At 48.5% G+C, this 12,841-nt stretch overlaps 2 protein-coding genes across 2 annotated transcripts in view; one reads left to right on the top strand and one right to left on the bottom strand.

The window, feature by feature from the left end:
- The window catches only part of SGSH (N-sulfoglucosamine sulfohydrolase), a 294,044-nt gene that overhangs the window by 15,095 nt on the left and 266,108 nt on the right, over positions 1–12,841 (bottom strand). The window lies entirely within an intron of this gene.
- The window catches only part of RNF213 (ring finger protein 213), a 46,916-nt gene that overhangs the window by 3,762 nt on the left and 30,313 nt on the right, over positions 1–12,841 (top strand). Inside the window, 18 exon segments of the mRNA XM_061479923.1 lie at positions 3–289; positions 985–1,143; positions 1,418–1,611; positions 1,842–2,122; positions 3,207–3,475; positions 4,523–4,711; positions 5,096–5,294; positions 6,168–6,223; positions 6,630–6,783; positions 7,287–7,439; positions 8,077–8,175; positions 8,754–8,876; positions 9,270–9,450; positions 10,053–10,226; positions 10,474–10,632; positions 10,913–11,490; positions 11,751–11,916; positions 12,522–12,739. Coding sequence (XP_061335907.1) covers positions 3–289; positions 985–1,143; positions 1,418–1,611; positions 1,842–2,122; positions 3,207–3,475; positions 4,523–4,711; positions 5,096–5,294; positions 6,168–6,223; positions 6,630–6,783; positions 7,287–7,439; positions 8,077–8,175; positions 8,754–8,876; positions 9,270–9,450; positions 10,053–10,226; positions 10,474–10,632; positions 10,913–11,490; positions 11,751–11,916; positions 12,522–12,739 — 3,639 coding nt within the window.

Below are 12,841 nucleotides of genomic sequence, written 5' to 3'. Positions count from 1 at the left end.
GCGGGCCCTCCTGCCCCCAGGGTAAGGGTGTGAGTGAGTGCTCTGGGCAGTGTTTGCTTGAGCTGGGCAAGGTTTCCTTTTTTCAACGTGTGCTCTTTGTCTTCCTGGCGCAGAATGAAGATGCAAAGGAGAAAAAGGCCACAAGTGAGAAAACGCATGCAGTAACCAAGACAGCAAGTCAGGCCAAAGGACCTGAGGTTCCCAGGAAGGGCGATGCTGCGGCTGTAGCAGAGAGTCAGAAGAAGCTGCGCCAAAGGAACCAGCAGCCAGCAGAGAAGTTGAAAGAAAGGTGAGAACAGCCCTGCTGGTGTTGGGAGGGCTTGGTGTGAGGAGGACCAGAGGACTCCAGGCCGAGGCAGGGGACTGACGTACTATGGTTAGGTCTGCATGTATCTTGGATATGTGGAATTAGAATCGCCTTAAACCTGACGTGAATTGCTGCTCGTGCAAAAGGACCTGATGTTTCACTGGGAGTTGTGGCGTGAGTCATGTCCTGGGACATGTGATCCACTTGGTACTTGAAGCTTTTTGAGTATCTGATGGCTAAACCCAAGATTGCCCTCTGATTTCTTACTCTCACAAGCAGCATGTGCTTCACACCTGTAACTCTGTGGATTAATGCGGTGAGGAACTGTTTTCATTAGTATAACCTGTTTTGTTTAATGTGTATGAGCTGAAAGAGGGAACAAAGTGCAGTCATTTCAGGTAATTCTGCTGGGTCAGGTATTTCTGTTGGCTTACCAGTGCAGGGACCCAGATGCACGTGGTCAGAGCGTTTCACGGGACTCATTTCTTCCTTTTTGCGCTAGGCTTTATGCTAGGCCTGCCACATAGCATCAGTTGGAGTGAATTGCTGACAGAGCTTCTGAGTCCTGCATCTGTTAAGCTGTGGCTCAAATCTTACTTGTTATACTGATTTGTGCAATTTGAAAGAAAAGTAAATGTTAAAATTCTTTCTATTTTCCTTCTAATTTGTTCTTTTAGTTCTGTGAGCAGAAATGATGGTGTCACGGTGTATTTCCATGCAATATTATCCAGAGACTTCAAACTAAACCCTGACACCCATAAAGTATTCATCAGGGCTGAAGGCATTTCTCCTTATGCAGACTGGAGTGACAACATCTGCGAGCTGAACTGCACCAAGTAAGTACCCTCTTGAGTCATGCAGAGGCGCAGGAGAGTTTTGGCTCTGGAGAACAGGATGCAATGTGGTACCTCCTTTAATACAACACACAGTAGCTGCATGTGCATAGGTGGGTTTTGCCCCAAAGAGCTTTCATAGTGAACTGTTTTAAAACTTTATTTTAAAACTTTTAAAACTTTAAAACATCATGAAAGAATAATCACCGTTCCTATGAAAAATGAGAGAAGCATGGGAAAGGCTGCCATGTCCTCGGCTGTGTTTCCTGTTCCGCAGGTACCTAGGAGTGCATGGATACCTCATTGAAGGCACCGTAACTCTTGCAAAAGAAAACGTGAATAAATCAATTCCTTACAAGTACTGGGTTGGCTGTGGAGAAGGGGAGTACGAGTTTATTTACAAGCGCTCCGTCGGAAATCACCACGTGAATCGCCACTTGCTGATAAGAAGCAAGTTGCTCAGCAATGGAGGTGAGCTGCCCTGCCTGCATCTGCACCTCGGGGTGACCCATGGGGCCTTTTGTGGTGGGAAGGTCCCCAGCTTACGTGGGCTAGCACTGTTACGAGAGCACTGGCTGAAGGTGGACACTTAACGGGTCAGTGGGGGTATCTCTGTGGACAGCTGAGAGCGAGGCATGGGCAAATGTGTGTGTGCTCCTCAGATGATTGCTTCCCGGTGCTCTTTGTGTTCCTCATTCCAGAATGGCATCAGTATGATGATATTGTGTGTGCAAAGCCGTCTGTAATGAAAAACCTCTGGCATATGCTTTCTCGCAATGGATACAAGGATGTGGTGGAAGGAAAGAAAATAGCTGCAAATATTATGTTAGAAAGTATCTTCAGCATTCTTGGAACCTGGAGTTCCAGCAACCTGAGAAGCTTTATCTTCCAGCTGAGACAGTTTTATGTCGTTACAAGTGACCCATGGGTATTTGATGGTGAGGAAATGCCATGGGTGGAGTTAAACTTTGGCCAAGAGCAGGTAATCTTTTCTTTTAGCAGGTACCAGAAAACAGGCATTGGGTTTCTAACCACAGGATTTCAGTTTTGCTGTTGACTGTGCTGGGTTAGTTTTGCTTTTGCTGTCAGAAGGTTCAGGTGGGACAGAACGGGTGGGGATCCTTTTGGGGTGACAGCCGTGAACTTCAGTCACACCTCTGCAGTGAGGTGGGGTGGTTCTGAAGATCCCATGTTGGGCAGCAGCAGAGCTGTGATGTGGTGACTTCTTAAGTGGGTTTTCTGTCTGGATATTGATTTCCTAAGCCTGGCCCTGCAGTTTTGCTGTCACTAACTTACGTGCACTTGTTGTTGTCTCCAGACCTGCCTTTTCTTGAGGCAGGCTCCTCCTGGCCCAGTTTTAAGCAGCATAATTATGAACTATGGCAGAAATGCCACGTTATTTATTTTTTCTTTTTAAGGGCTTCAAACCTCATTTCTAGCTCTTAACAGCCTTTCTCCTCCTGGTGACAAGGGAGAGGCCACAAGATGGCATAACTGCCTGGCTCAGCAGAGGCAGTGGGTGTTCGTGTCACTGCTGGTTTGTGGAAGGATGATTTTGGTGTCACCAAGCACCACAGTACTATGGGCCCCCGGGTGTGCTTTCAGAGTAGCTTCTGGGGGCTGTGGATAAGGACAGAAATCTCTCTCCCTTTAATGACTCCCAGTGAAGCCGAAGTCTACTGGGAGGGTGCAGTCACGGGACAGAGACCTGAGGCAGTGTGGGGTGTCTCAGCAAACTGGTTCCCCTCCCAAGGTCTGCCCCGGTCCCTTGATGCTCCCCAGCTCTGCTGGGCACGGGAAGGTGCAGCAGTAGCTGAGTGGTGGGAGCTGGTAGCACAGAGAAGGGCACCAAGCCCTCGCAGGTGCTGCAGTCCCGTGCCTGATGCTCTGCTGGTGGTCAGTATCGTGTGTGCTTAGGTCCTGGTACCACCACGGTGCCAGAGGGAGTACAGGGCTAGAGTGTCCCTGCTGTAGCTGGCAGAAGAAAATGGCTTCAGGAAAAAAAAGACTTGTTGGGGATCTAGTGCTGCGGTTGGTTTGTAACTTCCCTTTTTGTTTTATCCTAGGTGAATGAGCTGCTGCTAAAATACATGAGGGAAATTGCTCGTCCTTTCCTTGCACCTGAAGATGCAACAGCATCGCAGGTGGATATAGTAATAAAAAATAAAGTAGCTCTGGGGCTCACCATTCTCACAGTAGTCAAAATACTTGAGCTTCCAGCATTTAAGAGCGATCTGGCTAACCTGTGTAGCCTCCTGTGCTTGGATAATGCACCACAACAAGCCATACAGGATGAGATTCGCAGTATCAGGAAGGCTTTTCCAGGGCCTGCTGGGTATGTATGTTACTGGAGCACTTACAGGGTACCCAGCTGGGCTGGTTTTGCTGCAAGTGGAGCGCCCTGGGATAGAACAAAATGAGAAATTCAGTTCTCCAGTGTCAGCGAATGAGAGGAACCCCACAGGTTTTTGAAGGTGTCTTTGGAGGTCTCTGTTCCAACCTCTTGCTCAGAGCAGGGCTAGTGGGCAGGCAAGGTCCCAGGCGAGTTCTGAAGAGCTCCAGGGGTGAAGATTGCACCCCTGCCTCTGGAGCCCTCTTAAAGTCACAGACCTTTCGGGATGTGAAAACTCTTTTCCTTTTGTCCACATGGGCTTTCCCTTATTTAACTTGTCACCGTTGTCAGAGTAGTACCTTGGGTGACAAGTGTTGTCTTTTCTTATATATAAAAATCTAAGTTACCCTTTCCTGTCAAGCCATTTCTCGCTCCTCACCTGTTTGCTATTCATACAAACTCCAGTGAGCAGGATCATCATGTATTTACTCCTTTAAAATTGAATGCACTGTTTGGGTGGTTCTTGTCTCCTCTGATGTGCACCATTACATGTGAACTTTGCTGACTTTTTCCTCAGTGCTGCTTCTTAGGCTGTTACCACACTGCTTATCTGGCAGTCAGATGTGTAGTTCTTCACCTGCACTGCTGCAGGTATTACATTTCCTTTTGGAGGCTTTGTGGTGCTTCAGCCCAACCAAGGAAGCTGAGAATTGCCCCTTGGATGCTGGGCTCTGCACATCAGTGTCGCCCAGTCCCCAAGTGAGCTGGGGGTACATGTAGAAACTGTAGCTGCAGTATTGGCACTTCTTAGGGCCGTGTTAGTGGAGTTTGTGCAAAGAGATTCAGGTAGGTTTACAGCTTTGAGCCTTATACTTGTACTGTGTGTACCCTTCAATGAAGGGAAGATTGAGCTAAAATAATTGCTAGAAGTTACTGAAGGTACATAGCGAGATTGTGATGTGGCCTTCCCCTCCCACCCTGCGGCATCCCTGCATCCTGTAAAAAGCTGTTCTTTCACTGCCTGTCTTTGCTTTGGTATTTTTCTTTTAGTTGGAAGTCATGGCTGACAGACTTGTGCCAGAGGTGCATTGAGGAGCAAGTGGACCACTGGGTGTGGGTTCTTCCTCTTCTGCATTTCTTTGGTACCCCTTTGCAGCGTGACCACTTGCTGATGGAAGAAGATGCCTGGGCAGGGCTGGAAGGGATTCCATTTGCTGAAACAAGGAAGAGGCAAGATCCGTGAGTCTTCCAGGATTATTACTTACATCCATTGACCTGCCACTGCAGTTGGTGGTGATCATCTTAATCTCTCTTTTTTTTCTTTTTATAAAATGAGAACCATGGCATGGTGGTGGTGGCTATTTGGGGTACATGAACACAGGCATTGATTGCTTAGAGGTTATGGTGTATAGCAAAGCTGTGAAGTATATAACCTTTCAAACACAAGGGCTTCTGCTTGCTAGTTTGGCATTGCTTCTGTGATCGTGGGTCTTGGGGTCTTCTGCTGATCTTCAGCTGTAAATTGAAAAAGCAGAGGAGTGAGAACGAGCCCTCTGGGGCTGAATGAGCTCTTAGGCTTTTGCGCCTTGAAAACTTGAAGGTTTTGATTTGTCTTTCCTTAAGGAGGACGCTACTACAGCTAATGAAAGCAAAGAGCTACTTGCTGAGATTAGATAAGACTCTGGTCAAATCCTGGATCTGTGTGCTGCCCCTGGAGAGCCTGGCTGAATTTATAGAAGACTTCTCCAGTGACTTGCTGTGCATTCTTCAAGGTGTTTCTTACAGATTAGAGAACACTGACCGTTTGTGGGCCACTTCTCAGGTTTGTCTTTCAGTAGCTTTCCCCAGCTAAGGATAAAGGCTGAAACTGGGCTGTACCGTGGCTGTCACGGAAGGGATTGTGCTTGGTACCAGGTCAGGGCACAAAGAGCTTAAATTTGGTTGAAAGCAAAAATAGTTGCTCTGAATTATTCTTAGGAGAATCCGAAGAGGCGATGAGGGGTTGTCTCGGTAGCAGAGAGTGTTGGCGTGGGTGAGAGAAGGATCTGCTTCTCTGGATTTGCTCTTAGTCACTGATGGCAAATATCTTAATCCTGAGCTCCTCCGATGGCTGCTTGAAACTGCCTTGCACAACCTCTGGGGGTGGTCACAGTGCTGCTGGTTTGAGAGACTTCCCTGCCCGTGGCAAAACCGCTTTGTGTGTGTGAGGACAGAACTCTACACTGCACGTAATGATCAGTTTAAACCCCCAGACTGGAAGAAGTGCAGGCTTTGTTAGTACAAATGATAAGCACCTCTGTGGCAGCCAGCAGGTAATTTCAGCAATTTCATAGTGTACTTCTAAAAGCATTGGAGAAGGCACCTGAAAAAAAGGAAATTCCCTCATTCACAGCATCCCCGTAACTAATGAGAAACTGCTCGCTAAAATCCCTTCCACAGCTGAACATCCCTTCCACAGCTGAACATCCCTTCCACAGCTGAACATCCCTTCCACAGCTGAACATCCCTTCCACAGCTGAACATCCCTTCCACAGCTGAACATCCCTTCCACAGCTGAACATCCCTTCCACAGCTGAACATCCCTTCCACAGCTGAACATCCCTTCCACAGCTGAACATCCCTTCCACAGCTGAACATCCCTTCCACAGCTGAACATCCCTTCCACAGCTGAACATCCCTGTCTTTCTATTCTTAGGTTGTAGAGAACCTTCTAATGACAGTGCTGCGTACCTTGGATGAGAAACAGGCCAGGTAACTGAAGGGCAAGCTGTGAGAGCGGTGTCCTTTTCACTTGCACCCTGCCTGCGGGGTGCTGGTACGCTTGTAGTGTGAGCGCGTGCACTGAGCTCTGTGTGAGTGGAAGATTCCTGAGTTTCTGGCTCTGTCAGAGAGCAGCATGTTTTAAATCCACCTGAGGAGGGTGATGGTTGCCCCACTGCACTGAACTTGGAGGTGGCTTTTACTTCTCCTTTGAGCAGAGAGGTTGTGAATGCTCCATCCCTGCTGGTGTTCAAGACCGGGTTGGGTGAAGCCTTGGGTGATATGGTGTAGTGTGAGGTGTCCCTGCCCTTGGCAGGGGGGTTGGAACTGGATGATCTTAAGGTCCTTTCCAACCCAGACTATTCTATGATTCTCCCTCTTCATTCCTGTCCTGCAGGGCTCTGGAAGCTCACTCCTGGCAGTCCTGCCTGACCTGTTGCCTCAAGCTGCACAAGAAGATCTGCATGTACATGAAGTGGGGGGAGTTGTTCATCTGTCCTGTCACTTCTGCCATGGTGCTTTCAAAGGTTGCCGGACTTCAGCCCACAGCAGTGAGTACCAAGGAACCATTCAGGGCTTGATAGGAGCAAGATAGGTTGAAGTATTACAGCAGTGGTACAAGAGGCTGGGTTTAGATCATGGCCATTCTCAATTTGGAATCCTTGATACTCTCAATGAACCAAGATTGTGGTCCTTTCAAGTGGATGTGAAATCACTTCATGATTTTGATTCTTGCTGGAATCAGGTCCCACGCCTCAGCTGCCTGTCAGGGGGTTATTTTACCTGGTTTTTTTTACCCTTAAACACAGGTTGTCTTTACTCCCTGGAGTAAGTGATCTTAAGCGCAAGCTATTTGTAAGCGTTGTGTTTTTCCAGCTTCCCTCTCTCTTTTACTCAAATAGAGGTGGGTCTCTGCTGGGCGTGTTTGTGCTTTGGATGCAGTTGGGCCTCCTCTTTTAGGAGTACTTAAATCCCTTGTACGTTGCTGTCCTGCTTGAACTGTTCTTACAGTACTTTATTTCGGTACTCGCCCCTTCCTTTGTATGTGTGGCAGGCTCCAGGAGGTGCTGTGCAGGAAGCTCCAATGGTGGAAGTATTCACTGAAGCTCTGCGAGAGACTCGAACCTGGTTCAGAAATGCTTTAAAAGACAAGTTAGTGAAAGAACACTCGGAGTATATGATGTTCTCTTTTCATTGGGAACTTCAGGTTTGTCATCTTATTACAATATGGTGTTTTACTATAGCTTAACCGTGTAGTCTTGAGTCTAATGGCTCTTGGGTGGGAAGTGTGGCTGCTGTGGCTGGGTAAGGAACGAGATGGGGACAGGCAGTAAGGACTACAGGCTGTGAAGCTGCATTGTTTTAAACACTCTTGGGTTGGAAAGCAAAGGGCTTTACCGGTGCTGCTGAGCTCACTTTATTTCTCCTTTTAATCTGTTGTTCCAAGAGGCATTCTGGGGTGAGGAGCTGCCCCTTATTGGTGTGTAGCTGGAGTTGTTGTCCTGCTCATGCTGTACGTCCTGCTGGCTTCCAGCAGGCGAAGTGCAGAGCAGATCCTTATGGCCTGGCTTGCTCTGCTCCCAGCCCTTCCTGGGACAGTTTCCAGCATCAAGGTGGAAATGGTTCACCCAAGTGCCTCCTTTAGCAGCTGGGTCATTATGACCCTGGGCTTTAAAGATGCCTTTTGCAGCTTTGGGAGTGCTCCTTTTCTTCTGGGTAGCAACACCTGAAAGGACGGCAGGCTGAGGAGCATGGGGCCTCTCCTCAGCACAGTTCTCATTTCCTTATTTGAATGTTAAATCTGAGCACTTAGTGGTTTGGGTTTGTTCGCTTCTCACCTGCAGGCCTGGGATGCATTTGTGAGGATCAGCTTTCCAGATGAGCACTCCACTGTGAAGTGGAAGACAACTTTACTTGAGGATCTGAAGAGAAGAATTCAGGAGGTAGGGGGGGACTGCAGGCAGGCACTGCATGCTGGTGGGCCACATCCAGAGCAGAGAGACAGTCTTCTGCTGTGCACAGAGAATAGCTTCTAGAGCCTGAATGGGCACGTGAAAACACTGTAGCTTTGGTCATAACAGTGTCATTGCTGTTGTAAACTGTGCTCTGGAGGCTTAAAAATTGGATGTGAAAATGTCCAGCTACCACCTGTACAGTTTTAAGAAACAGTGAGTGTAAAACAAGCACCCAAGGACTTACAGAGCAAAGTTGGTGCCTGTCTCTCTTCAGTCATTCTACAGAAATGACAATTCCTGTCCAGGCTCCCAAATGCACACCCACGTGTGTAGGCTGTTTCTAAATTGAGCTTCTGTATCTCCTCATCTCCTTTCTACATCAGTTGCAAAATACTTGAAGCCATTGATTTTCGTGGTATAATCGGGAAACAAGTGTTTCCTGGTGGAAGCTTGGCTTGGAGAGGTGCATATTAGTTCTCTTTATTGTCTTTATAGCAGCACTCCTTTGTGCTTTCAGAAGAAACGCTTTGGAAACTTTAAGCTGACATCTCCCTTTTGCCCTGTAGGAGCCTCCAGTTAACCAAATCCTGGTCTACTGCTGTCAGTACTACCGATTTCCACAGCTTGACTCTTCTATTGACCAGTGCTTCTGTGACTGTGCCACAGAGGCTGTCACTGCAGCTTGCCAGGTAGTGTATTTTCGCTCACGGTAGGAAAAGTGAGATTTCCTGTTGCATGGAGATCCTGTTGTGCAGTGCAGGGCCATGCGTTGGGGTGGAAGGAGAGGGGTGCATTGCTGTCGTGGCTTGAGGCGCTGTGGGTTGTTTCAGTTTGTTAGACCAACAAAAAAAGCATTGATAAGAAATCAGGACGTAAGGATCCACTTATAAAGGGTCCATGAAGAGTACTTGTAATGCTCTCGCCATCCTGGCTTCTGGTGTCAGTCGTGAGCTGAGGCTTTTCTGCAGTGCCTCAGCGCTGGAGGTGTGACTTCTTGGCATCAATGTCTGACCTCGAGACAGATGGGCCCGGTGTAAGCCAGACCGCTGATGCATTCCCCCTGCCTTTTCTTCCTTGGGCAGACTCAGAGCAATCTCCTTGAGAAGATCTCGTCCTACAACTTGGACAGGTTCAGCCAGCTTGTCTCAACGATCATTGTGAAGTCGTGGCCAGTGAGGCCTGGGCAGTCCAAGGATGATTTGGATGAGATTTTGCACCATGTGCTCACGTGGCCTGACATCAAACGTGTCTTCAGCTTTAGTGGTATGTGTTAGTTGCTTTTTGGGAGCCTTATGAAAAGCTGTTCTCGGCCTCACCGCTCCCGCTTCACAGAGCAGCAGATACATAAAGATTGTCCTGTTCTTGTCTTATTCCTCTTCTCAAAGCTCAAGGCATTCAGCCTGGTTTTGGAGAGCAAAGGCTGAGAGGAAGCCGGTATTCCTCTTGTGCTAATCCGCTGCAGCCACTTCAGGATTTGTACTGGACCACTGAGCCTGTAGCTCAGGTGGATTTGTGGAACATAACTTCTTCCTCTGAGGTTCTACTAAGTTCTTGCTACACAAAAATGCTGAAGTGTTGGTTGTGTGACTGGATCGAAATGGCTCCATGGGTTTTGGGTATGGGCTGTGCACTGGCAGGTTCCTGAGTTGCTCTCCTGAGGTCCTGGCTGTTTCTGCTCAGGAAGACATGAAGGGCTGGAGGGTGATGTGATGAGTTCATGGGCTTTTGGGTAGGGATTTGAAAGGGAAGTGGAAGGACTCTAGGATTCTATGACTCTGTATCATGGCCCTGGATAGTTGTTGGTTCTGCCTGGTGTTTGTGGAGCAGGGCTGATCTGGCTTTTGCATGCTTTGTTTCTGGAACAGGAACAAACCCAAAGCTTCTAGAAAAGCTTACAGATGAGGCAAAGAATGTGATGGCCACTGCAGACTCTGTGTTTGTGAAAGTCACCAATGACCTTCAGAGTGGGAGTATCCTTGTGAAACATCTGGAAGAGATTTTCCAGCATCAGGGACGGTTCATGTCCATCTATGAGATAAGTAAGAGCACCATTCAGTCTTGGCTTAGGGCATCGTTGTGGTGATCGATGGCCTGCTCGGTGATTAGTAATGCTAACTAGGAGCTTCAGCAGTTGGTAGTGCTGCCCTTTGTACGAGCTCCCAGCTCCAGCTGTGGGTGTCTGCGTTTCACTGTGTGTGTGACTCTGCAAATCCAAACCTGGATGATGGGTGCAGGGGGGGTGGGAAGCCTCTGCCTTGTGACTACAGATGAGTGTTTTTCTTTCAGAGAACCAGCAGCCGTCACCTGAAGGCAAAGAACTGCTTCGGAGAGGACTGAAAGAGCTCCTGCAGAGGAGGCAAGAAGAAGTTGCACTTCTCAGAAGAGAGAAAAAAGCAATAGGAACCTTTCTGAGCATGTGTAGGAAGGTGCAGGCATCTGTGAAAGGTAGCGTTTGAGGAGCAGTTTGGAAGTGGCAACTTGGGAGAACATGGTTTGCTTTGACAGTGACTGGGCTTTGTAAGCAGGTTTTATTCTAAACCACAGCAGGGATGGGGAGGGGTGGGGGAAGTGTAAGCCTGGAGCATTTGAGGGATCGAGCAAGTGCTTGTGCATCAGATGATATTTGTAGGGGCCACGTGCCCAGTAGCATCTCAGCAGATTAGATGAAGTAAGCTGAACGCAGGCTGCACACCTGATCCGTCTCTGACCTGTCTCTCTTTTAAAGTGAACGTAGGTGAAGTGGAATTCCAACATTTGGAAGATCTTCGCTTAAAAAGACTCAACACAGTTGTGAATGTGGGAGAGACGCCCCTGCAGACCTACTACAGCTTGAGCCCCGAGCTGAAAGAATTTGCCCAGAACATGCACACTTTCAGGGGCAGCCTCATCTTCCAGCAGTTCTGGGAGGAAGCAGCCCAGGAGGCAAGAAGGGAGCGTGAAAGTTCGGGAGAGAAGGAGCATGCATTGGAGCTTGAGGATGTTTTCGGTGCTCTGATCAGCCCTTGTTTTGAGAGCTATCAAAGGCTGTGTGATGATCTCAGAGCTGGAAGCCTCACACTTTCTGCAGTTGATAAAATCTTTCAGAAATTCAGGAATGATCCGGAAGGTATCGAGAGCGAACTGAACATCATGTGTGAGCTGAGCCCTGCAGGAGACAGAGGCTGGGTCAGTCAGCGGTTTGAGCAGATCCAGCAATACTGTGAAATGCATTTAGCTTTCGATGCTGCAAAGATCATTGCCAGTGTCAAAGAGAGTTTAAACCTTTCTGGTGACTTCAGTGTCCTGGAGAACTTGCTGCACATAGTAAGTATCCACTTTGGCTCTGTACTGTCAGGGTGTTGGCTAAAAGCCTGGGTAAATCTGATCGTTCCCACAAGTCTGTCCCGTTCTGCCAACAGCCATTCCCTGTCACAAGGTGCTTATTTGAGATAAAAATGAAGTATTCAAACAAAGTGCTTTGGTGTATGCCTTAGTTCGGGGCATGGCTCTCCTTTTCTGGCTGGAGAGCACGTTGTATTCCCTGTATCTAGAGCGAAGGTTTGTTTTTACTGCTTCTTTTCTAGACAGAAAAGCTTGAATCATGCAAGACACAAAAGCTGGATTCCATCAGCCCCGAGCTTATGCATGCCAAGGAACTGCTGCAGGGGATCACTGTGGACCGTCGTGGGTGCCTGGGGGAGCTGGCCCAGCAAAAGGAGTTTGTCTGCTGGGTCAGAGAAGCACTGAAAGGTGTGTGCTGCCCACCCAGCAACGGGGCAGAGAGTACTAGCAAGGATGCCAGTTTGTGTGCAGGCAGAAGGAATGCCATATCCCTGACCCATCTGCTTTATGCCTTCACAGCTTCTGGAATTGATAGTTACAAGCATCCCTTCCAGGCTTTGGTGTGGATGTGCTATGAAGCAGTCCCTTTAAACGTGCCCACGCCACTGTAGTCTCGTGCAGCACTCAATAGCTACCCTGGCCGATAGCTGGCTTGGTCTGAAGGGTTGTAATAGCTGTAATAGTTCAGATGAGTTATTTCGGAGGACAGAGGCCACCCATTTAACAAGATGACAGGGGTCAGCTCAGTTGTCTTAAATGCAGAGGCACCCTTGGCACTGCTTCCATCCTGGTTGTGAACCTGTGGCTTGTGGCAATGCAGAGAGAAGCCAGGGCCAAGGGTATCACTAATGCAGACGAATCACCTTGGGAAGCTGCTGGTGGGATGGGCGGGGGGAGGCTGCACAGGAGATGCTGGTCAAAGGCATTCCTCCTGGTTGTTCTGTAAAAGGTGGTGATGTGGAATTGCATTGAAGCTGCCTCGTTTGTTGTTCACTGTGTTTTTCTCACTTAAGGTGTAAACGAGCTGAAGGTATTTGTGGACTTGGCATCCATCTCTGCTGGGGAGAATGACATGGACGTGGACCGTGTGGCTTGTTTCCATGACGCTGTGCATGGCTACTCTTCACTGCTCTATGAGCTTACGCAAGAGTCGGGGTTTGATGACTTCATGCAGTGCTTGAAGAAGCTGTGGCGAGCCCTGGACAGTGATAAGAATCTTCCCAAGAAACTGGTGAGTTCTGCTGGAGCAGGTCCTCTCTGCATCCTCTTCTGTTTCTGCCTGCCCAGAACGGCTGGAGGATTGACTGCACAGGGCACATGGCACTCGTGTGGG

This window comes from Pezoporus flaviventris, unplaced genomic scaffold, assembly GCF_033815535.1.
Source record: "Pezoporus flaviventris isolate CSIRO_AGI_PZ_B2104156 unplaced genomic scaffold, CSIRO_AGI_Pfla_v1 ptg000158l, whole genome shotgun sequence".
NCBI classification, from domain to species: Eukaryota; Metazoa; Chordata; class Aves; order Psittaciformes; family Psittacidae; genus Pezoporus; species Pezoporus flaviventris.
Note: the sequence above shows the minus strand (reverse complement) of the source record. Positions and strands in the feature narration are given on the sequence as shown.